The 22,952-nt window shown below is 46.4% G+C and overlaps 1 protein-coding gene across 1 annotated transcript in view; it reads right to left on the minus strand.

The window, feature by feature from the left end:
• KCNH5 (potassium voltage-gated channel subfamily H member 5) overlaps positions 1–22,952 on the minus strand; it is a 322,321-nt gene that overhangs the window by 227,255 nt on the left and 72,114 nt on the right. Inside the window, exons 5-6 of the mRNA XM_084836675.1 lie at positions 16,358–16,473; positions 14,224–14,616 (exon numbers count right to left, since the gene is read on the minus strand). Of these exons, the coding sequence (XP_084692801.1) occupies positions 14,224–14,616; positions 16,358–16,473 (509 nt within the window). The remainder of the gene's footprint in view (positions 1–14,223; positions 14,617–16,357; positions 16,474–22,952) is intronic.

Below are 22,952 nucleotides of genomic sequence, written 5' to 3' on the forward strand. Positions count from 1 at the left end.
CCCCCTGATAGGCTACGTGACGATTCACGTAGCCTATCACGGTTAGATCTGCAAAGTCAGCCGTGATAGGCTACGTAAATCGTCACGTAGCCTATCACGGGTGACTTTAAAAAAAAAAAAAAAGCACGTACGCTAATGGCTAATAGCGTTGCCCTTATTTTCGCCGTAGTCTACGTAAATCTTTACGTAGACTACAGCGACCAAATAAGGAACGGGAATTGCGGCTCCCTATGGGGGCCGCCATTATCCGTACACACTTTTTTTTAAAGTCACCCGTGATAGGCTATGTGACGATTGACGTAGCCTATCACGGCTGACTTTGCAAATCTAGCCGTGATAGGCTACGTGAATCGTCACGTAGCCTATCAGGGGGCGTTTTTTTTTTTCTTTCATTGCAATGGCGGCGGCGGCAGCCGGTCGAAAGACCGGCTGCCGCTCCCGCCTCGCTCGAACACCCGCCGAACCGCCGGCCGGACCAGCCACCGGGAGGGACATTCGGTGAAGGTAAGTCCCGTCCCGGGGGGGGCGGGGGGGCAGAGGATTTCTCCCCGAAACTTGTTCGGGGGGCCGAACATGTTGGCGCTCAGCCCCCCGAAGTTTTGGGGAGAAATTCTCCGCCATCCCTAAGCTCACGTCACATTCCATACTGCTGAGTAAATATCTTGTGCCCGGGAAGCAAAGTATGTTTGTGTAAGCTGCAGGTAACTATGCTGGGAATGGACACCAGGGGCACTCGCTGCTGTTATGCTGCCTTGTTGCTAACATGTAGAATATGAGACACATTGTACCCCATGGCTCGTGGTTCAGAGAAGCTGTCTGATCCAACCATTGGGTATACCTCTGTGCTGTAAGTTACTCAATAAAGTACTCCTTCATCAGTAAACCTGGATCTGATTTATCACTATCTTGGCACCTCTAACCCAAGAGTTCAACGCCCACTGCAGGAGCGATACAACCAGGTATGTTTAGCCTTGAGAAGAGAGGACTGAGGGAGGACATGATAGCATTTCTCAGGTACCTAAGGAGATGTCACACAGAAGAGGGCCACACCCTGTTCTCTGTCATCCAAGACTGTTGTTGTTTATTCGTTCAGTCGCTTCCGACTCTTCATGACTTCATGGACCAGCCCACGCCAGAGCTTCCTGTCGGCCGTCATCACCCCCAGCTCCCCTGAGGTCGAGTTCGTCACCTCCAGAATATCATCCATCCATCTTGCCCTTGGTCGGCCCCTCTTCCTTTTGCCTTCCACTTTCCCTAGCATCAGCATCTTCTCCAGGGCATCCTGTCTTCTCATTATGTGGCCAAAGTACTTCAGTTTTGCCTTTAATATCCTTCCCTCAAGTGAGCTGTCTGGCTTTATTTCCTGGAGTATGGACTGGTTTGATCTTCTTGCAGTCCAAGGCACTCTCACAATTTTCCTCCAGCACCACAGTTCAAAAGCATCTATCTTCCTTCACTCAGCCTTCCTTATGGTCTAGCTCTCGCAGCCATAGGTTACTATGGGGAATACCATTGCTTGAACAATGCGGACCTTTGTTACCAGTGTGATGTCTCTGCTCTTCACTATTTTATCAAGATTTGTCATTGCTATCCTCCCAAGAAGTAAACGTCTTCTGATTTCCTGGCTGCAGTCAGCGTCTGCAGTAATCTTTGTGCCTAGAAAGACAAAATCTGTCACTGCCTCCACGTTTTCTCCCTCTATTTGCCAGTTATCAATCAAACTGGTTGCCATAATCTTGGGTTTTTTGAGGTTGAACTGCAACCCAGCTTTTACACTTTCTTCTTTCACCTTCGTCATGAGGTTCCTCAGCTCCTCCTTGCTTTCAGCCATCGAAGTGATATCATCTGCATATCTGAGATTGTTAATGTTTCTTCCAGTGATTTTAACTCCAGCCTTGGCTTCATCAAGCCCAGCACGTCACATGTGTTCTGTGTACAGGTTGAATAGGTAGGGTGAGAGTATACAACCCTGCCGTACTCCTTTCCCAATCTTAAACCAGTCCGTTGTTCCGTGGTCTGTTCTTACTGTTGCTACTTGGTCGTTATACAGATTCCTCAGGAGGCTGACAAGAATACTTGGTATCCCCATACCACCAAGAACTTGCCACAATTTGTTATGATCCACACAGTCAAAGGCTTTAGAATAGTCAATAAAACAGAAATAGATGTTTTTCTGAAACTCCCTGGCTTTCTCCATTATCCAGCGGATATTGGCAATTTGGTCTCTAGTTCCTCTGCCTTTTCTAAACCCAGCTTGTACATCTGGCAATTCTCATTCCAAGAATTGCTGGAGTCTACCTTCCAAGACTGTAGGACATGAAATAATAGGCTTAAGTTACAGGAAGGCAGATTTCGGTTGAACGTCAGGAATAACGTCCTAACAGTCAGAGCGGTCAAACAATGCAACCAACTGCCGAGGGAAGTGGTGGGCTCTCCATTATCGGAGGAATTCAGGCAGAGACCCAACAACCATCTATCAGAGATGCTTTAAACTGGATTCCTGCACTGAACAGGTGGTTGGACTCAATGATGTAAATGCCCCCTTCCGAGTCTATGATTCTAGTTGCATCATCTAAGGATGTGGTTTCATCTTTTAAATGAATGAAAAATGAAACAAATGAGCCTCATTCATTTAATTTGTTTTAGTTATAAACATGATTTGGAATTCAAGCCAATGATATCCAAATGAAAAACCAATTGACTTCTCATTTATTTTTCATTTTCTTTTGGGGTGAAAAATGGATACATTCTAGAACAGCTGACACAGGTGACAGAAAGGCAATGGGGGGGACAAATGGAATGGACAGATTTTTTAAATGGCCTTTAAAATGAGGACCCCTTTCCTCATTTTAAGGGTCCTTTAAAATGAGGACCCCTTGAAATTTGGCAGCTCTGATGCCTTGAAGGAGTAATGGAACACCTCAAAATTGCATGCAATTTATACAGAAAATGGAGAAGCTAAAGGCAGTGGTGTACTGGAGTCAGGGCTCACAGGGTCGAAGCACCAAAACATTTTTATTACCTGAGATGCTGACTTTATCTGCCACCCAACTCAGACTTCTCTGATCCTTCAGAGCTTCTCTGCAATTCTCACAGTAGCGGGGGCGGGGGGGTTCTCAGCAACAATATACTGCTGGGAACTATCCCTGGTGTAATGCAAAGTACTTTGGGGTTGCTTGGTCTTGATAGGCAACTAAGACCCATTTGCTTTACACACGCAAAATCTGCTCCTGATGGAGATTAAGAACTGGTAGAACTGGTTTGTTGACTTTGAGATAAATTGTTTCTCCCTGGTGCTGGGGAAAGGAACTCCTGGAAAATCTTGAGGTGGTGGTCTTACGCTGTTTGGGAACATATTAGGTCCCTGTCTTTCATTTTCTCATGCAGTCACAGCTCTCTCCAGCCGAAGTCCAGCATGCCAACCACTACAGTGCCCTTGGACAGCTCACTATTCTATGACTGTCAGCTGATCCTAATAAATTGGCTATTATGCTATGTACTTCTGCTCCACACTCATACACGCACACACAAACACACACACACAGAGAGAGAGAGAGAGAGAGAGAGATCAACACAGCTGCCTACGTTTTTGGAATCTCCTGGGGAAGGGGGGCCTCTGGGGACTGTCACGATGAGTTCCCTTCAACATTTACCACTACACGACCGGTTACAAGCAGGAGAAAACTAAATGGGCCTCCCATTGAAACCAGTGGGAAACTTACAGGGTGTGAGGCTTGATAAATTGCCTATAAAATAGGGGCTACATTTCCAATCTGTCTAGAATTGGACATGTTTGATGCCTGGGTGGGGTGGAGGGGGGAGGGATAATAAAATGACTAGAAACGTTACACCATTTGCATGGAAAACATCCAAGTTACAGGCAGAAGAAAACTGTCTGGACCTCCCATTGAAATAAACAGGGAAAGAAAAATGAACAAAGAGTAATCCAAATGAATAAGCGAGTTTCAAAGCAGTTATGAAAATGAATGAACAGCAAATACATGAATAACAAAATGAATGAATCTTTTAACAATGGAAACAAATGGAATAACCACATTAAGCAAAGCTCTTCCTCACTCCTAGTAGCAAACCTTCCCTCTGTAAAACGTGGCGCTGACGTTGCACCCCAGCGCAAGACGCAGCCTGGAATCATTTTGAAATAAAAAAGCAACCAGCAAAGCCAACTGGGCACAATTTTAATTTGATGAATAATTTAATTTGATGAATAGGTTCTGTACACCTCCCTCAGATGCCTATTATATGAAGGGTAGTTTATAGATTTTAGAAACTATTATTATTATTATTATTATTATTACATAATAATAGAATAGTAGGATAGGAAGGGGCCTACAAGACCATCGAGTCCAACCCCCTGCTCAATGCAGGAGTTCACGTCAAAGCATCCCTGACAGGTGGCTGTCCAGCATTATTATCATCCCTGTGCTTAGCTAGAGGGTTGTAGATGAGAGACCTAAGCTTCCCTAACCTAGGCCAGAGCTAAAAGTTCTATGAGCAACTATTTCACGCAGTATTTGGGGAGGGAGGAGGGTTGGATCCAGACTCAGTCATACTTAGAGTAGACCCATTGAAACCAACAGGACTAAACTTAGTCATGACTAACTTATGTACCACTGATTTCAATGGGTCTATTCTAAGTATGACGAAGGGTGGATCCAGCCTAGAGATTCCAAGGGAAAAACACTTCTTGAAACTGCCCTCCCCATCTCTCTCTCTCTCTCTCTCTCTCTCTCTCTCTCTCTCTCTGCTTTAACTGCTGCTGCCAGCTGCTTCATTAGCCTGATGGGGGTGAGAATTGTGTGCCCATCCCATGGCTGAAAGGGTGCCCTTTCCCTCCCAGTGGGCAGGCTGCAGAGCAAGGGCAGGAAGCATTTGCCTTCTAATTCTCTTCTGTCTTAACTTGGATGACTTCAAGATGGCTGCTAACATATTTTTTGGAAAACATCCAGAGAATGTGGGTCGCTGGGCAGTATATGAGTGCAGCAAATCAATTAATCAATTCATTAATGAGATATCAGGGTGAAGTGTAGAATTAGGATGTGGTGCTTGCGGGGCTGCAGAGGAAGAGGGAGGAAAGAAAGAGGGAGACTCTTTTGCAGCAGGGAGAGTAAAGCTGATGCTACCTGCCATAAGGAGGACAATCGGCTTCCTGGTTAGTGGTTTATTCTCCCTCAGCCAGTTCACTCGATGATTGTGTACCGGATGACTCATAGACCAATACAAGCCATTTGATCCTCCAGTATACTAGAATTGCAGAGAGTTCCCTCTCCCTGTTCTCGGAATTCATCTCAAGGAAATTATATTTCTGCACTGTGGATTTTCCCCCCTTTTCGGGTTTTTTTTTTTTTAAGAACAATTTATGTTTACTTGTAGCTATGCGCATCTGTTTATATATGTCTGTTCAAGAATAGAATAGTTTGTTAAGCTCTACAGTCCTAGTGATAGAGAGAGCGAATATCACATAGGCAGCTGCCAGTGAAAACAATGCAGCCTGCCAGGAGATGAATATGCATCCAGGGCTATTGCCACACAAGACAGACGGCACTGCTTTGCACGAAACGGCTGCAGATATTGGACGCTGTCACAGAAAGAGTGCTTCCAGATGAGGTTTTATTGTGCACTCGCCCTGCCCAGTGCCATCTTCAGGTTTTGGAGGACCCTTGGGCAGAGAGCTTCAGCGATGGAGCAGTATAGAAATATAATAAATGAAAATGAGATGAGATGAGATGAAATGAAATGAGGACACCTTTAATGGGCTCCATCCCTCAGTGAATCTATCTTCCCTCTGCCATTGGAACTAGATCCTATTTCTCTTCATCCTCTCTCTCATCACTTGCTTGCTTGACAGACAGAGCGCCAGTGAGCAAGGAGGCCATGCCATCTACTCCCCATCATAAGTAGGGATGGGGGAGAAATCCGCCACGGACCCCAAAGAGGCCAGATTCCAAGAATCCGGCCCCATTGGGACTCGTGGCGGAACGGAGCACTCACCTCCACCTCCGCGCAGAATCCGTCTGGGTCAGATCCGTCGCTGCCTCGATCCTGCGGAGCCAGCCACCTGCTCTGCATCCCTGGCGAATGTTGATACAGCAGGCAGCCAGTGCTGTGCCATATCACTGTAAGTCAGGCTCTTCCAGACGCAAATGGCGTAGTGGGCGCCATTTGCGTCCCTGTTCACGTGATAGGCTATGCAAATATTTGCGTAGCCTATCAATTCAAAAAACAGGGACGCAAATGGTGTAGTGGATGCCATTTGCGGCCGTAAAGCTGGTAGATTAGCCTAAATGCAGCCATAAATGGCTGCATTTAGGCTAATCTACCAGCTTTACGGCCGCAAATGGCGCCCACTACGCCATTTGCATCCGGAGCCTGACTTACAGCAATACGGCATGGCAATGGCTGCCGGCCATATCGACATTCTCCAGCAAAGCGGAGCTGGTGGCCGGATCCGCAGGATCGAGGCGGAGCGGAGCCGGCCTGGATGGATTCCGGGAGGGAGGAACAGATTGCCTCCCCCCTCTGCAGACACCGTTGCAGAACGGACAGTGAGTGATCCGCCCACCCCTCCTCACCATCTCCACTGTCTGGATCAGAGCAAGAGGCAAGTGAACAAGCACTTGCAATCATGAGGCGGAGCTGTGGGGGTGTTCTCAGCAGGGTGGCCATACATTCTCTTTTACAAAGGACTGTCCTCTATTTCAGAGGTGGGCAGCATATGCCCCACCTGTTCTCTTGTGAGGCCCCACCACTCCACTGAGCCACAGAAGGCAAAAGAAATTGGTGGCTGGCCACACATTTTGGCATCAAACCACTGATGTTTTTGCTGCTGTTGGTGTGGCCACAGTGGCTTGTGGGGGAAGGGGTGCCTGGGGGGTGGAATATGGCCCCCAGGGCCCCTGAAGTTTCTCATCCCTGCTCTTTTTGAAGGGCTGTCTGACATGCTAGAGGAGCACAAAATTATACATGGTGTGAAGAAGGTGGATAGGGAGACATTTTTTTCTCCCTCTCTCATGATACTAGATCCCAAAGTGGTCATCCCATGAAGCTAATTGGTGGGAGATTCAGGACAGATAAAAGGAAAGACATCTTCAAACAGCACATAGTTAAACTGTGGAATTTGCTACCACAAGATGTAGCGATGGCCGTCAGTTTCGATGGCTTTCAAAGTGGGTTAGACAAATTCCTGGAGTGGAAGGCTATCAATGGCTACTAGTCCTGGTGGTGGCCTATATGCTATTTCCAGCACTGGAGGAAGTATGCTTGTGTACACCAGTTGCTGGGGAACAAGGGTGGGAGGGTGCTGTTGCACAGGTCTGGCTTGTGGGTTTCCCTTGGGCAGATGATCGTCCACTGTGTGAATCGAATGCTGGACTAGATGGACCCTTGAGCTGATCCAGCCTGGCTCTTCTTATGTCCTTATGAGTGCTCTCTGTTTTGGTGGTATCTTCTATTTGATGGATATTTCCCAGCAGGTCCATGTCCAGCCTAAACATAAAAAGCCATCAGAAGGAAGAGCCAAAGGGCCTTGAAACTGCCCATCAACAGCACCTGGACAGCAGACTGAGTAAGGCACACAGGTGTCCTTTACATGGGTCCAAACCATGTTGGCTTCCATTTGTAAGCCTCCCATGTCTTCCCACCACTACTTCCATCTTCTTTCATACCAGAAAAAAACCCATTAAGGGGGGAAAGTGGTAGCAGCATGAGCCTTCAATCTCAAGGAAGATGTTTCATTTACATCCTGCTGAGTGCTCAGTGCTGTGACAGGTGAGGCTGTGGAGGAGGAGGCCCTGTTCATTTTGGGCTGGGGATGAGGAAGTATTCTGCTTTACTCTTTTGATCCCTCTGTGAGGTTCAAGACAGAGAAAATGACATATTTCTCCACAGCACATAGCTAAACTATGGAATTCGCTACCATAAGACGTAGTGATGGCCACCAGTTTGGATGGCTTTAAAAGGGAGGAGGAAGCTATCAATGGCTACTAGTCCTGATGGCTATATGCTACCTCCAGTCTCAGAAGAAGTATGCCTATGAACACCAGTTACCGGGGAACATAGTGCTGTTGCACTCGTGTCCTGCTTGTGGGTTTGTCACAGACAGCTGGTTGGCCACTGTGTGAACAGAATGGTGGACTAGACGGACCCTTGGTCTGATCCAGCAGGGCTCCTCTTATGTTCTCATGTATTTATGAGGTCAGTATAGGTTTTGCCTTCATTGAATCTCATTGCAACAGTGTCTCCCAGTACAGAGCTTTGCTTTTCATCATAGGAGTGAGAGGAGAGGCCACACCATGGGTCTGTTTCTTGTTCACTCACGTCACGTTTAAACATCCTTCTCAAACATTCCACACCAATGTTTGAAAACAGAGCATTCTCTGAAGGGACAAAATAAGACGCTGGTGAACAACACTAAAAATTTAGCAAAGACCTCGCGGGTGGGCATTAAAAATTGAACATTCTTTGAATGGATGAATTAATGCCTTTCTGTCTGGGAAGCTATGTGTCTTCATTTAAAAAGGAGGAAAAACATTTTGGGGGCACATTTATTCTCTGTCCTCTTCGTGCATCAAGCTGAACATCTTTAGTGTTGTGAAGAATGATTAAATGAATGTCTTTATTAAAAAGCCTCAGTCTTGTGATCTGACTGCTGCTGTTGCTTCATAGCTTTTGTCGCGATAGACTTTTAGATGTTGCGGGGGCTGTTTTTATATATAATCCTTTTACTTGTTTATAATATTTATACACAAATGCTTTGGGAAGGAATACTCGCAGCAAGGTGAGAGTCTGCCTTCCCAAAGAAGTGTATAAATATTGTAAACAAACATAAAGATTCGGGAAAACAACCAGCAATGTCAAGCATCCAATATAGTTTGTTGGCAACTCAACCACAGAAGTTAAAATCCCAAAGCATTTCTCGTTCTTTCTTTCTTTCTTTCTTTCTTTCTTTCTTTCTTTCTTATCTCTCTCTTTTAACATCTACTTGGCGTGGGGGATTTAAAACTCATTTACATTTCTGAGCCATCAGCATAGGAGTTTTAGGAAGCCAAGCAAATAGGTGCTGGATTTATTTTTTTCTCGTGCTATGCCAGGGCTCGATCACACTAAGCCAGGCGTCCCCAACCTTTTTGGACTCATAGGCACTTTGGGGAATTTGAGAAACCACTACAAAATGGCTCCCATGGAGCATGTGGCCAGTCACAAAATGGCTGATGTGAGGGGCCTAGTTAGTCAAAAGAGGTGGGGGGGGAGAAATAGCGCAGCTAGAGGCTGGGAGTCAAGAGAAACAGGACAATAAAGTGGTGAGTGGGAGAAAAAGAGCAAGGCTAGAGAGAAAGGAAGGAAGGAAGGAAGGAAGGGAGGGAGGAGGCTAGGGATGGGGAAGTGAGAGAAATAGCAAGGAAAGGGATTGGATGGAGAGAAATAGCAAGGCTATGTATAATTGCTAGGAAGTTGTATGATCAAATATAGGCTTTTTATACATATTCATTGCTATGGATATATACAAATCCATGTGGTTATATTAAAAAAAAACACGGGGACATTAAAAAAAATTGTTTGCAGTTGCCTGCAAGTGCCACATTGGGGAGCCCTTCATGGGTGCCATTGGAGGGTCCTGCAGGTGCCATGGCACCCACGGGCACTGTGTTGGGATCCCCTGCACTAAGCTATACCTTAGATGCAAATCCCCATGATGATGCTCATCTAAACCTGATGGAGTCTGAGCTGGTGGTGACTGAACAGGAAAGCTTGGGGTTGTCATGGATAGCTCAGTGAAAATATTAACCCAGTATGCTGCTGCTGTGAAAAAGGAAAATCCTGAGTTGGATCTCATTAGAAAAGGAATTGAAAATGAAACTGACAAAATCATAATGCCTTTGTACTGATGCGACCACACATGGAACACTGACTACAGTTCTGGTCATTGCACCTGAAAAAGGATATTGTAGAGCTGGAAAAGGTCCAAAAAAGAGCAACTGATATTATCAGGGGGCTGGAGCAACAACGTTGAATCCTATGAGGAAAGGTTATCACCTTTTAGCTTAGTATGATGGAGGTGTATAGAGTATGATTTTGTTGTTGTTCAGTCGTTCAGTCGTTCAGTCGTGTCCGACTCTTCGTGACCCCATGGACCATAGCACGCCAGGCCTTCCTGTCCTGCGCACTCTCCCGGAGTGTGCTCAGGTTCATATTCATTGCATCGGTGATGCTATCTAGCCATCTCATCCTCTGCCGTCCCCTTCTCCTTTTGCCTTCAGTCTTTCCCAGCATCAGGGTCTTTTCCAGAGAGTTTTCTCTTCACATTAGGTGGCCAAAATATTTGAGCTTCAGCTTCAGGATCTGTCCTTCCAATGAGCACTCAGGGTTGATTTCCTTTAGGATGGACTGATTTGACCTCCTTGCAGTCCAGGGCACTCGTAAGAGTCTTCTCCAGCACCACAGTTGGAAAGCATCAATTCTTCGGCGCTCAGCCTTCCTTATAGTCCAGCTCTCACAGCCATACATTACTACTGGGAAAACCATAGCTTTGATTAGACGGACCTTTGTCGGCAAGGTGATGTCTCTGCTTCTTACTATGCTGTCTAGGTTTGCCATAGCTTTCCTCCCAAGGAGCAAGCGTCTTTTAATTTCATGGCTACAGTCACCGTCTGCGGTGATCTTGGAGCCCAAGAAAGTAAAATCTGTCACTGCTTCCATTTCTTCCCCTTCTATATGCCAGGAAGTGATGGGGCCAGATGCCATGATCTTAGTTTTTTTAATGTTGTGTTTCAAACCAGCTTTTGCACTCTCCTCTTTCACCCTCAACGAGAGGCTCTTGAGATCCTCTTCACTTTCTGCCATTAGGGTGGTATCGTCTGCATATCGGAGGTTGTTGATAATTCTCCCAGCAAACTTAATTCTGACCTGTGATTCATCCAACCCAGCATTTCTCATGATGTACTCTGCATATAAGTTAAATAAGCAGGGTGACAATATGCAGCCTTGTCGTACTCCTTTCCCAATTTGGAACCACTCGGTTGTTCCATGTCTGGTTCTTACTGTTGCTTCTTGACCCTCGTACAGGTTTCTCAGGAGACAGGTAAGGTGGTCTGGTACTCCCATCACTTTAAGAATTTGCCACAGTTTGTTGTGATCCACACAATCAAAGGCTTTAGCGTAGTCAATGAAGCAGAAATAGACGTTTTTCTGGAATTCTCTTGCTTTCTCCATGATGCAGCGAATGTTGGCGATTTGATCTCTAGTTCCTCTGCCTCTTCGAAACCCAGCTTGTACTTCTGGTAGTTCTCGGTTCGCATACTGCTGAAGCCTAGCTTGTAGGATTTTGAGCATCACCTTGCTGGCATGAGAAATGAGCGCAATTGTACAGTAGTTTGAACACTCTTTGGCGTTGCCCTTCTTTGGAATTGGAATGTAAACTGACCTTTTCCAGTCTTGTGGCCACTGCTGAGTGTTCCAAATTTGTTGGCATATTGAATGCGGCACTTTAACAGCATCATCTTTTAGGATTTTAAATAGCTCAGCTGGAATACTGTCATCTCCGCTAGCTTTGTTGTTACTAATGCTTCCTAAGGCCCACTTGACTTCACTCTCTAGGATGTCCGGCTCAAGTTCAGTGACCACATTATCATGGCTATCAAGGACATTACTATCATGGCTATCAAGGACATTAAGATCTAACCTGTATAGTTCTTCTGTGTGTTCTTTCCACCTCTTCTTAATCTCATCTGCTTCTGTGAGGTCCCTGCCTTCTTTGTCCTTTATCATGCCCGTCTTTGCACAAAACGTTCCCTTGAGATCTCCGATTTTCTTGAAGAGATCTCTAGTCTTTCCCATTCTGTTGTTTTCCTCGATTTCCTTGCATTGTTCATTTAAGAAGGCCTTCTTGTCTCTCCTTGCTATGCTCTGGAACTCTGCATTCAGTTGGATATATCTTCCCCTTTCTCCCTTGCTTTTTGCTTCCCTTCTTTCCTCAGCTACTTGTAAAGCCTCATCAGACAGCCACTTGGCTTTCTTGCATTTCTTTTTCTTTGGGATGGATTTCGTTGCTGCCTCCTGAACAATGTTACGGACCTCCGTCCATAGTTCCTCAGGCACTCTGTCTATCAGGTCTAATCCCTGAAATCTATTCCTCACCTCCACTGTATATTCATAAGGGATATGATTTAGGTCATACCTGAATGGTTTAGTGGTTTTCCCTACGTTCTTCAATTTCAGCCGAAATTTTGCAAGAAGCAGCTCATGATCTGAGCCACAGTCAGCTCCAGGTCTTGTTTTTACTGACTGTATGGAGCTTCTCCATCTTTGGCTGCAAAGGACATAATCAATCTGATTTCGATATTGACCATCTGGTGATGTCCATGTGTACAGTCATCTCTTGTGCTGTTGGAAAAGAGTGTTTGCTATGATCAGCGTGTTCTCTTGGCAAAACTCTATTAGCTTTTGTCCTGCTTCATTTTGTACACCAAGGCCATGCCTGCCTGTTATCCCAGTGATTTCTTGACTTCCTACTTTAGCATTCCAGTCCCCTATGATGAAGAGGACATCTTTTTTTGGTGTTAGTTCTAGAAGGTGTTGGAGGTCTTCATAGAACCGATCAACCTCAGCTTCTTCGGCATCAGTGGTTGGGGCATAGACTTGAATTACTGTGATGTTGAATGGGTTGCCTTGGATTCGTACTGAGATCATTCTATCATTTTTAAGATTGTACCCCAGTACTGCTTTTCCCACCCTTTTGTTGACTATGAGTGCTACTCCATTTCTTCTAAGGGATTCTTGGCCACAGTAGTAGATATGATGGGCTGATTCCCAAGATGTCAATGTTCAATCTTGCCATCTCATGTTTGACCACCTCCAGCTTACCTTGATTCATTGATCTAACATTCCAGGTTCCTAAACAATATTGTTCTTTACAGCATCGGATTTTCTTTTCACCACCAGACACATCCACAGCTGAGTGTCCTTTCGGCTTTGGCCCAGCCACTTCACTCTTTCTGGCGCTACTTGGAAATACCCTCTGCTCTTCCCCAGTAGTATATTGGACACCTTCCAACCTGAGGGGCTCATCTTCCGGCGTCATCTCTTTTAGCCTTGTGATACGTTCCATGGGGTTTTCTTGGCAAGAATACTGGAGTGGGTTGCCATTTCCTTCTCCAGTGGACCACATTTTGTCAGAACTCTCTGCCATGACCTGTCCATCTTGGGTGGCCCTGCATGGCATAGCTTATGGCTTCACTGAGTTACACAAGCCCCTTCTCCACAACAAGGCAGTGATCCATGAAGGGGATAGAGTATGATACAGGTGTATAAAAATATACATGGTGTGGAGAAAGAGGACAGAGAGACGGTTTTCTCCCTCTCTCATAATACTAGAATGCAGGGTCATCCCATGAAGCTGATTGGTGAGAGATTGGTTCAGGACAGACAAAAGAAAGCACTTCTTCACTCAGCTCCTATTTTAAATGGTGGAATTTGATATCAAAAGATATAGTGAAGGCACCAACTTGGATGGCTTTCAAGTGGGACTAGACAAGTTCATGGAGAATAAGACTCTCAATGGCTGCTAGTCATGATGGCTATACGCTACCTCCAGTATCAAATGCAGCATGTCTCTGAGGGGGTGATCATTTTCTCATTGCCCCCCCCCCAAAAGGAATGGCATCACCAAAAAAAAGAGGACAAGAGAGGACGCCAATTTGTATAATATTTCCCTGTGTAAGTTTACATGTATAGCTGCAAATCTGGAAATAGTAAGTATAATTTAAATAGAAATACAATGCTTCTCACAGTAGTCAAGAAGACTGACCAGGTGACCTGTGTGCCTTCTCAGTCTTGCTGTCCAGATGCTAACTGTTGATGGGCTCCAACCCTCCCTCTTTATGACTTGGACTGGACAGCCCATCAAATCAAGGACACCTTCAAATAGAGGACTGAATAGGTCACCAGGCCAACCTAGCCTCTAAATTACGAGTTGCTGGGGAACTTGATTGGGAGGGTGCTATTGTATTCATGTCCTCCATGTGGGCTTCCCATAGGCATCTGATTGACTACTGTGAGAACAGAATGCTGAACTAAATAGGCCTTTGGTATGATCCAGGACAGCTCTTCCTATGTTCCCAATACTCTAACATTTGATTCTGATTTACATTAGGAATGTTATCAACGACAGTGATCAAGCCATCCAGGACAAATGAAGTTGAAATGACTTACCTCATCCACATTCTCAAAGGCATTGATGATGTCATAAGGTAAACATGACAAAAGATCTATCACGAACCAGGTTTTCAGGTAGTTCATCCTGATGAGTTTGGGATCGGATATGACCTCTCCTCCAGGTCCCACAAAGGTCGTGTGAAAATTCAATACTATGTCCACCAGGAAGATAACATCTACCACACTATCCAGGACCAACCAGGCAATGTTGTTCTGCTTTGTCTTGAAAGACACATTGTAAGGAACCATGATGGCTGTGTAGAAGGTGAGAATTAAAATGACCCAGTCCCAGGTGGTTTTAAAAGCGCAGTAGTGTAAAATTATATGCGGTGGGGTCTTTGGAGCTTCTTGTTTGTATTGTGGAAGTATATCAGAACCCAGCTGGAGAACCTGAAGCAAAAGATGGTATAGCTTGAGTTATTGCTCCTTATGTAGTGACAGGCTGCAGACCCAATTCAGAGTGGGTTCAAGTAAAAAAAATGTGTTTTCAAATTGAAAGTAAGACATTGTTAGACTGAGCCCATATCTAGGTTCTGGCCTGTCACACTCTCAATGATGTCTTTAGGAGAACTATGGGGTCTCTAGGTCTCCCTGCCCCAGTCCCCCCACACTGAAGCCCCCATGAGTTCTTAGCAGTGGAGACTGGTGGTTCTGATGTCAGTGGGGTTGTGAATCCACTTCAGGATTCAATCAGAACCAGTCAGAACTCTAAAGGAGCTATCCAAGGTACAAACTGATGTAAAGCACTTAGGACAGTTCCTTTAGAATTCTGATTGGTTCTAGATGAAACCCGGAGCAGATTCACCCTCCCACTGACATTGGAGCCACCAACCTCCACTGGTTCTCACCCTCTTTTCCCATAAGCCTCTTGTCCCCAAACCCTCTGTGGTGGAAAAGGCCCACAGCAGTAACAGTTCCTACTAAGGCCTAAATCAGGAGTGTGGAATCTCAGACCTGAGATTCAGTTCCGGCCTTCCTGGGGTCTCAGTCTGGCTCTCTGAGGTTCTCCAAATGTCCATGCCCCCTCTCCCCCAGCCACTGATCATCAGCTGATGGTTTCCCAGCTTTTCTGTAGTTTTCCCCCATTCTAAAAGTTTGAAATATCTCTCCTCAGGCTCAGTTACTGGCAGGTCACCTTGGCCACACTCCTTTATCCAATCCACCTGGATTCCCCAGAAGGCCACACCCACTTTCTCCCAACCACCGATCATGCGGTGGTTTCCCAGCTTTTGTGCCATTTTCCCCCTTTCTAAAAGGCTGCAATGCCTCTGCTAAGGCTTAGCTCCTGGCAGTAAGGACTTTCAACTAATGCCGTGCCAAAAATTTATCCCTCATTTTTCCGACCATTCCCATTCAATGTGATAGAAGAGAAATTGCTTCCAAAAAGAAATTCAATGGTGAAGACATTTCAAAAAAATTCTCCTGGGTTGGGTTTGGGTTTCTTGGGCTTACCTTACTTAGGAGGTGGCCGAGGAATGAGCACAAGTGTCCTGTTTTTCATTGTACAATCATCTCTCTGGCCTCCTGTAGCCTCCTTGGCTTCCCACACTTCAATTAGAGCCCAGTTTAAGGCACCATGAGGTAATTCTTCCCATGGGGCTTTTTCAGCTCAGGATGTGCAGGCAGCCTGAGAGGCAGGCTGTGATTAGGTATGCTCAAAAACACCACAAAAATACATGATAAAACATCCTGAATGAGGCAGAATGATGGAAGCCTCTTTCATGGGGGGAGAACACTTTCAGGAAACTGGAGGGCAGATTTTGGCAGAGCACCAGCTCCATGTCATCCCTGGAGCTGGACACAACACTCCATTGCAGAGGATGCAAACTGAGGGCCAGCCTGCCAAGACAGTTGATGCTGTTGCACCACGAAGACCCTCTAAACCTTGACCAAAAATGGGAGAAGCTGTGCTACAAACCCTGCCGATGGGAAGCCCTACCGGGGAGAAACGGTTGAGAATTTCTCCTCCCCCTGGTGAAATTGGCTCCCAGATTTCTCTGTCCGCAAGTCAGGTGGAGAATTTCAAGAGGCCCTTTGCACACAGCTCTACTTTAAACTAAAATATGTGAGTATTTTTTGGTATTTGGGGCTGAAAGAGGTTCAACACCCAGCGGCCTAAATGGACACTTACTTCAGCTAACCGAGAGTGTTTATGGACCACCTCCGCTTTGTTCATGGGAGTGAGCTGCTGCAGAACACTCCGGCTGTTCGTCAAAGCTCGTGTCAACCGAGCAAACTTCGTCCAGCCTGTGAAGAGGAAGGAAAACTTCATGAGCTACATTGGTTGGGAATGATCGTCAGTCATTTGTCATTTGAGATATTACAGCCCTAACCATTTTACCGTGCCAGCAATGGCATCCAATTCTCATCCAAATGGTAGAAAAAGGACTTAAGTCATGACTAGCGTTAAGTCCCACTCATTTCAGTGCATTTACTTTAAGTAGGACTTTAGTTAGATTCTACCCATACAGTTTACCACAGAATATTTAGGTCTGCAATGTTCAGTCAATTAACATTAAAAAGGTCTTTGTTGGAGCCAAAGACAAGCCACCCTTGAAATTCACAGTCGTGGGGCTACCACCAAGGAGGAGCTGCAGTTGGGCTCAGAAGCAAATTGGTATCCATGTAATGCAGAACTAGTTGAACAAGTGTGTGTCTCCTAACATTTCCCAATAATACAATTTGGGCAAACAGCGGCGATCAACATCCTAATCAAGAAACATCCTTCTGATGGCAGATCGTACTGCCATATAATCTTATTAGCACCTAATAGATGACCCACCTGGTGTGCTACAATTTCTATCAAGAAGGAACCTCATTTTCTTTTTTCTATGATAGACCCAGTAGCTAATTTCCCCCACAAAACTAGAAGTAAAAGTACTTCTTCAGGCATAAAATATAATATCGGGAGTTTGGCTGCCTATGAAAGGGCCTATATATCACTCTGATTTGCCTCAAATGTCACCTGGCAGTTCTTCTAGCATTTTATAAAAAGCCCTCTGGGAATGTTTGCTCGTTCCACTGAAACTTCCGTCAAAGTTCCTACATGTTTCACTCAGCAGAGCCTTGTAGATGCATGTATGAAAAGGCCTCACCAGTGGTTATCACCCTTTTAGATGTTTGTGTCAAGAAGAACAGCCAGAAGAACAGCAGTGCCCAAAGTTGTGTTGAGATATATGTTGTCTCCGTGTATACTGTTTGTTTGTGTGTTTATGTAAATGGTTTTTAAACTTTGTATACTGTATTTTAATGCTTTTTAATCTTTGTAAACCACCCAGAGGGCTTCGGCTATGGGGCAGTATAGAAATGCAATGCAATACTTTTCAAATTTCACTTTAGGTGAGATTCAGCACCAAAACTGAATGTTTTAACTTCTGTAAACTGCCCTGAAAGCTTCAGGTATGGGGTAGTATAGAAATGTTAATCATCATCATCATCATTAGGGAGGTACGAAAGTCACTGACCTTTTCGCAGCTTGGCTTCGCGGTGGGGGGGAGGCGCTTCACTTTTCCCCCCGAAGTTCAGGCGAGGGGGGGGAGGCTTCCCGCCTCGCCCGGCCGAAATTCAGGCTGGGGAGAAGCGCCCCATCTCCCCAGCCGCGAAACAAAAAGTAAAAAAAAAAAAAAGACCCCGTGATAGGCTACGTGATGATTTACGTAGCCTATCACGGCTAGATTTCCAAAGTTACTAAGTCATAGCGTGCCCTTATTTTCGCCGTAGTCTACGTAAATCTTTACGTAGACTAGACGTGCCAAAATAAGGAACGCAAATGGCAGCGCCCATGGGCTGCCGCCATTTGCGTACGTGCTTTTTTTTTTTTTTCAAAGTCACCCGTGATAGGCTACGTGACGATTTACGTAGCCTATCATGGCTGACTTTGGAAATCTAGCCGTGATAGGCTACGTAAATCGTCACGTAGCCTATCACGGGTGTTTTGTTTTGTTTTTCTTTAGTTTTTTTTTTTTTTTTTGCAATGGCGGTGGCGGCAGCCGGTCGGGAGACCGGCCGCCGCCCCTGCCCACGACAAACCGCCGCCGAACCGCCGCCGGGACCCGCCGCCCAGAGGGACATTCGCTGAAGGTAAGTCCCATCCCGGGGCGGGGCGGGGGGCCAGCGGAGAATTTCCCAACCAACTTCGGGGGGCTGAATGCATTGGCGCTCAGCCTCCCGAAGATTCGGGGAGAAATTCTCCACCATCCCTAACATCATACCTTACTCTGGCCCAGTTTGGATTAGGGATGTCCAGCGCAGGGAAATCCAGCTCTCTTGGGGCTCGTCGGATTTCCCCCAAGCTGCCAGCTCACTCGCTTTTGTGAGCTGGGCTGCAGGCTCCCTGCTGGAACTCATGGGCTCTGTGTGTCACAAATCCCTTGGCCCCCTCTGTCCTTAAGCACTCACAAACACACAAAAGGAGGGGCTTCAGTCTCACGCCTTTAATTCATATTCACAGGTTCATTACAGATGCAAATCCTCGAAGACTCTCTGGCTACAAAGGAATGCCTCCAGGGGATTCAAATGGGTTCACCGAAAGTTGCCCGTAGTTTGAAAGGGTGGCTGCCTGGCTAGGCTAACTTAGGGCGGAGGTCCTGCCCCTCGCGTGCCACTTCCCTGCATAGCCTTTCACGCATCGCTAACTGGTTCGAGCGTCTGAGCTCCGCCCCTGGCGTTTCCCTCTTAGCTCTGCGTCTCTGCCTTGCGTCTCTTAAGTCATGGTCCTCAAGCCCCTCCTCCTTGCTGCTTCTCACAGAGAGGGGCAAGGAGGAAGCTTCATGCCCGGCCACCTGGGAGTTGGTAATCTGAGAAGCACGCCTACCCATATCCGAACTGGCCTGTGAAAAAGCCTCCCCCAGTTCTGGCTGCTCCTCTTCTGAATCTGAGCTGCTAACTATCTCCCTGCGCTCAGAATCAAGCCTGACACTGTGCACAAATGGCGGCTCCTCCCCTTCTTGGGTCCCTGGTGGGGGAGAAGGAGCCCTTTGCGCATGATGGTGGTGGGCGGCAACGGGGACTCCACTGCCGCCATGTGCAAACCCCTCACATTCTCCTTGCTGACATGTGAGGACAGCGCAAAGCATTTGTGCCCGGCAGCGGCAGCAGATGATGGGCAGCAGTGGGAGTCCCCACCCCAGCTACCCGCCGCCCGCTGCCGCCAGCAGCTCCGCCACTGCGTGCAAATGGCTGCTTCTCCCCCTCCCAGGGCCTGGGAGGGGGAGAGCCAGCCATTTGCACATGGTGGCCCCATGCATGAGTCTGTCCTCCTTCTGGGCTGCTGGAGGAGAAGGAGGACAGACTCACGCACCGTGCCCCCACGCAGGGCCACATTGCACAAAATGGAGGATGAAAAGGAAGCGCCACGGTGCTCCCCTTTCATCCTCCCGCTGCCCCCGCTGCCGCGCTGCTGTGCAAAGGCAGAAAATCTTCCAGCTGACCTGACTCAGTCAGATCAGAGTCCAGGGGGTCGAGCCAGCAAGAGCTCACTGAGCGCTACCCCCAGACAGATTCCTTCAACATTGCTGGTTCGAATCTAACGCTAAACCAGGCTGTCACAAACTGTTGCTCTCCAGATAAGTTGGACTACAAGTCCCATCACTATAACCTAACCATGCCTCTTTCTTCTTGAGTACCCCTTCCCTGTCCACACCCCAGAATCTCTACAGATCTGGCATTATTTACAATGTAGCAGCCATATCGGGGATCAGACTAAGTAGCCTCATGCAGTCTCATGCTTCATGTTCTTGCTGAGCTCTTTCTCCCTTGAATATATTGTTGTAAGCTGACGAGACACAGGAATTCCTTATCTTGTCAAAGGTCATACAATTGTATATCTTGTTCTCTGCTGTTCTCTTCTGTTCTCTCCTTATCATGGCTACCCTATAACCCAGTTCTTGTATTATAAACAATGGTGCTAGGAGGAAAAATGTTGAGGATTGCAACCCCATGCGGGAGGGAGAGGAGGAGCCATTTCATATATGTCACAATGTCTATAAAACCAATGTGCTAATGTAAATCGGGGCTTCTGGCTCTTTGGAAATGATTCCAGCCTTAAGCCCGCGCGTTAAATAAAGAATCTCTTTTTCCTTCACTCCGTGGTCTCTCTGACTCTGGGTTCTGCAACATAAATGGTGCCGTGACTCGGATGTGGCAGGCTCTGAGCCAGACAGGTGGCAGTTGCCTGCTCTTGATCGCCGCACCGGGAAGACGAGCTCGGCGCATGCCTCCCTTTCTTGGCGCCACCGACCTTTTTGTCGAGTGAATGGGAGAAAGCCTGCACCGGGATCGCCCAAACGGTAGTGAGCAGCAAGAGAACCTTGGGAAGCGGAGGAAGGAACTTGAGCCCTGCCTGTATCGCAGCTGCAATTGAGTTGAAACCCACATTAGAAGCCTTCAGGAGAAAGGCAAGTATATGGGAAAAAGAGGGCCCCGCCTTATGAAGAAGGTCAGTGTTGGTGGTATACGTATACAAAAGAACCTACTCCTTGCGGGTAGAAGGGGGGCCTGATCACACCCCCGAGTGGGCGCCAGTACCCAGCACGCCAGTACTCAGTAGGAAGCTGAGGAAGCTGGGGAAGCCGTTTTCCGCTCTGGTAAAAAGTGGGAAAAGTGGGTGGCAGGGACATATGGATGTAGTGGAGAGATTGATGATTGTGTGAGTGGCTACTGCGGTTTCTGAAGCATACCGTTGACCGTCCGGGTGCCCAGGCCAGTAGCAAAGTGCGTGGTGTGAAAAATCCTCTTGTGTCGGCCAGTGAGACCCCTTACTCATTGACCAATTCCCATTCCCTAATTGTGTCTGTCTTCAATTTAAGAGGGAGGCTATGGGTGCTGGGGGAAGCAAACCTTGCACCCCCTTGAGATGTATGTCAAACAAAGAAGGAAAAAGGTTTTTTTAAAAAGATTCAGAATAGAAAGAGAAAACAGCAAAAAGCTCAAGGTCGAGCTGAGAGGAAAAAAAAACAAGATCTGAGGCTGTTAATTAGAAAAATGTTGCAGGACAGTCTGGCTTTTAACAAAGCGTGGGAGCGTGAGAGTGTAAGGCCGAAGAAGTAGCTGTTAGCCTAGCGCGCCGAGAGAGGGGGGGCAGGAAAATTGCCCACAACGTTCTGAGTTGTGCAACATCATCACCTCGCCTAATTGAGATGAAATCCCTAAGAAATGGAAACTGAAAATGAAGACCCAGAAGATGAAGGCAAAATAGAAAATAAAGGTGAAGAATCAGCCCCCAGAGCACAGGCTAGACCCCTCTTCGAGTGAAAAGTGTGCCATAAGACTGTCCCAAAGCAGAATGAAGCGGAAAGACCACGTTGAAGATCTCTGCCAAGGTAACCGTGTTTAGCTTTGAACTGTGTTAGAATTGCATAGAGCCTGTAGCTACTGACCATCGGCTATATGATTTCTGAAGAGCGTAACCATTAAGCTTTTGCCGTGGGATTCCCTGCAATAAAGAAATCTCACTGATTTGAGTGTCCAGTGTTACACTGCCTAAGTGTGTGTGCTAAAGAGACCGAGAAACCAGACAGCATGTTCCTGGCCAAGCCAAAATCACGCTACTGCCATGCTCCTGAAAGCTGCAATAAACTGTGTAAGCTGAAAGACCCAACCTGATTGAGAAGAAAATATTGGAGCAACTGTCTTAAAAAACAATGAGATCTGTGTAGCTGGCTGGCTGACGCTGTCAGTGATGTTACAACTTTAAATTAAGACTGTTTTCCTGTTTGAGACCCCAGCGAAGAAAGCTGAACCGAGTTATTTGTTGCCCGTGCCAAAGCAAGAATTTGGCTGCCCTGTACCTCATCGTGTCCTGTTTTAAGCTTGGGATTTACAAATACAAACAAACTGAGAAGCTTGCCTTTGAAGTCCTGCAAATCACCCCACCGCCTCCCCGAAGATTAATGGCTGCTTGAAAAATGCAAGTATAAGGCGATGCCCATCACCCCCCAGCGTCCTGAGTTTCGGCACTCAGTGTTTCAGTGCTTTCGTGTACCAGGTTAGAAGAGAAAAAAAAATGAGTAAGTTTTTAAAATGTCTGTGAGAGAACCTGACAGAAGTAAAATAAAATTTACAGAGGAGTTGCCCAAGTTAAAGTGTCATGGCTAGAGAGCTGAGCTGTGCCGCTCTGTTTAGACACAGGCCTTGCTAAAAAGTTAAAGGCCCTTGTCTGTCAGAAGGGGTGTAGGGCCACACTTTCCCTTTTTAAACTAATGCAAAAGTGGAGAGCCTTTGCTGGAAACATCGCATCTTCATTGCCCAGAGCCTTCTCTGTTTGCCTCCATCAATGTCTGGGCTTTTTAGAGACACTCTGCACATGAACTAAAATTTTAAATTGTCACAAACTTGCCATGGACAGTGCTATGAAGCTTTTGATAAACTTGAACTCTCATCGCTGTGGACCGTGTGTCTATGTTTGTAGTCAGCTCAGTGTACAGCAGGCTGAGTTTGATCTATAACTTTTAGATTTCCTTCTGCTAGAACTCATGCAGCATAGAGTTGCCGATGCAAAAATGGTGACCTAGAACTCTTTGCGTGTGTGGGTATGTCCGTCCCTTAATTTTAATGAGCCCTGAGCTTTCAGCCAGAAGAGCAGTATGATTGCTGGATCTGCTCCATCATGCCTTACATGCAAAAAGTGCTTTCCATTCATAGTGTTAAATTGCAGAAAAAGTTTGTTGTGTATATTTTATGATTTCTTAGATATCATAAAGTATATGTGATATTTGCAGATTAGTGTT

This window comes from Heloderma suspectum, chromosome 1 (genome assembly GCF_057233095.1).
Source record: "Heloderma suspectum isolate Gila_16-S chromosome 1, 16-S_ref, whole genome shotgun sequence".
Taxonomy (NCBI): domain Eukaryota; kingdom Metazoa; phylum Chordata; class Lepidosauria; order Squamata; family Helodermatidae; genus Heloderma; species Heloderma suspectum.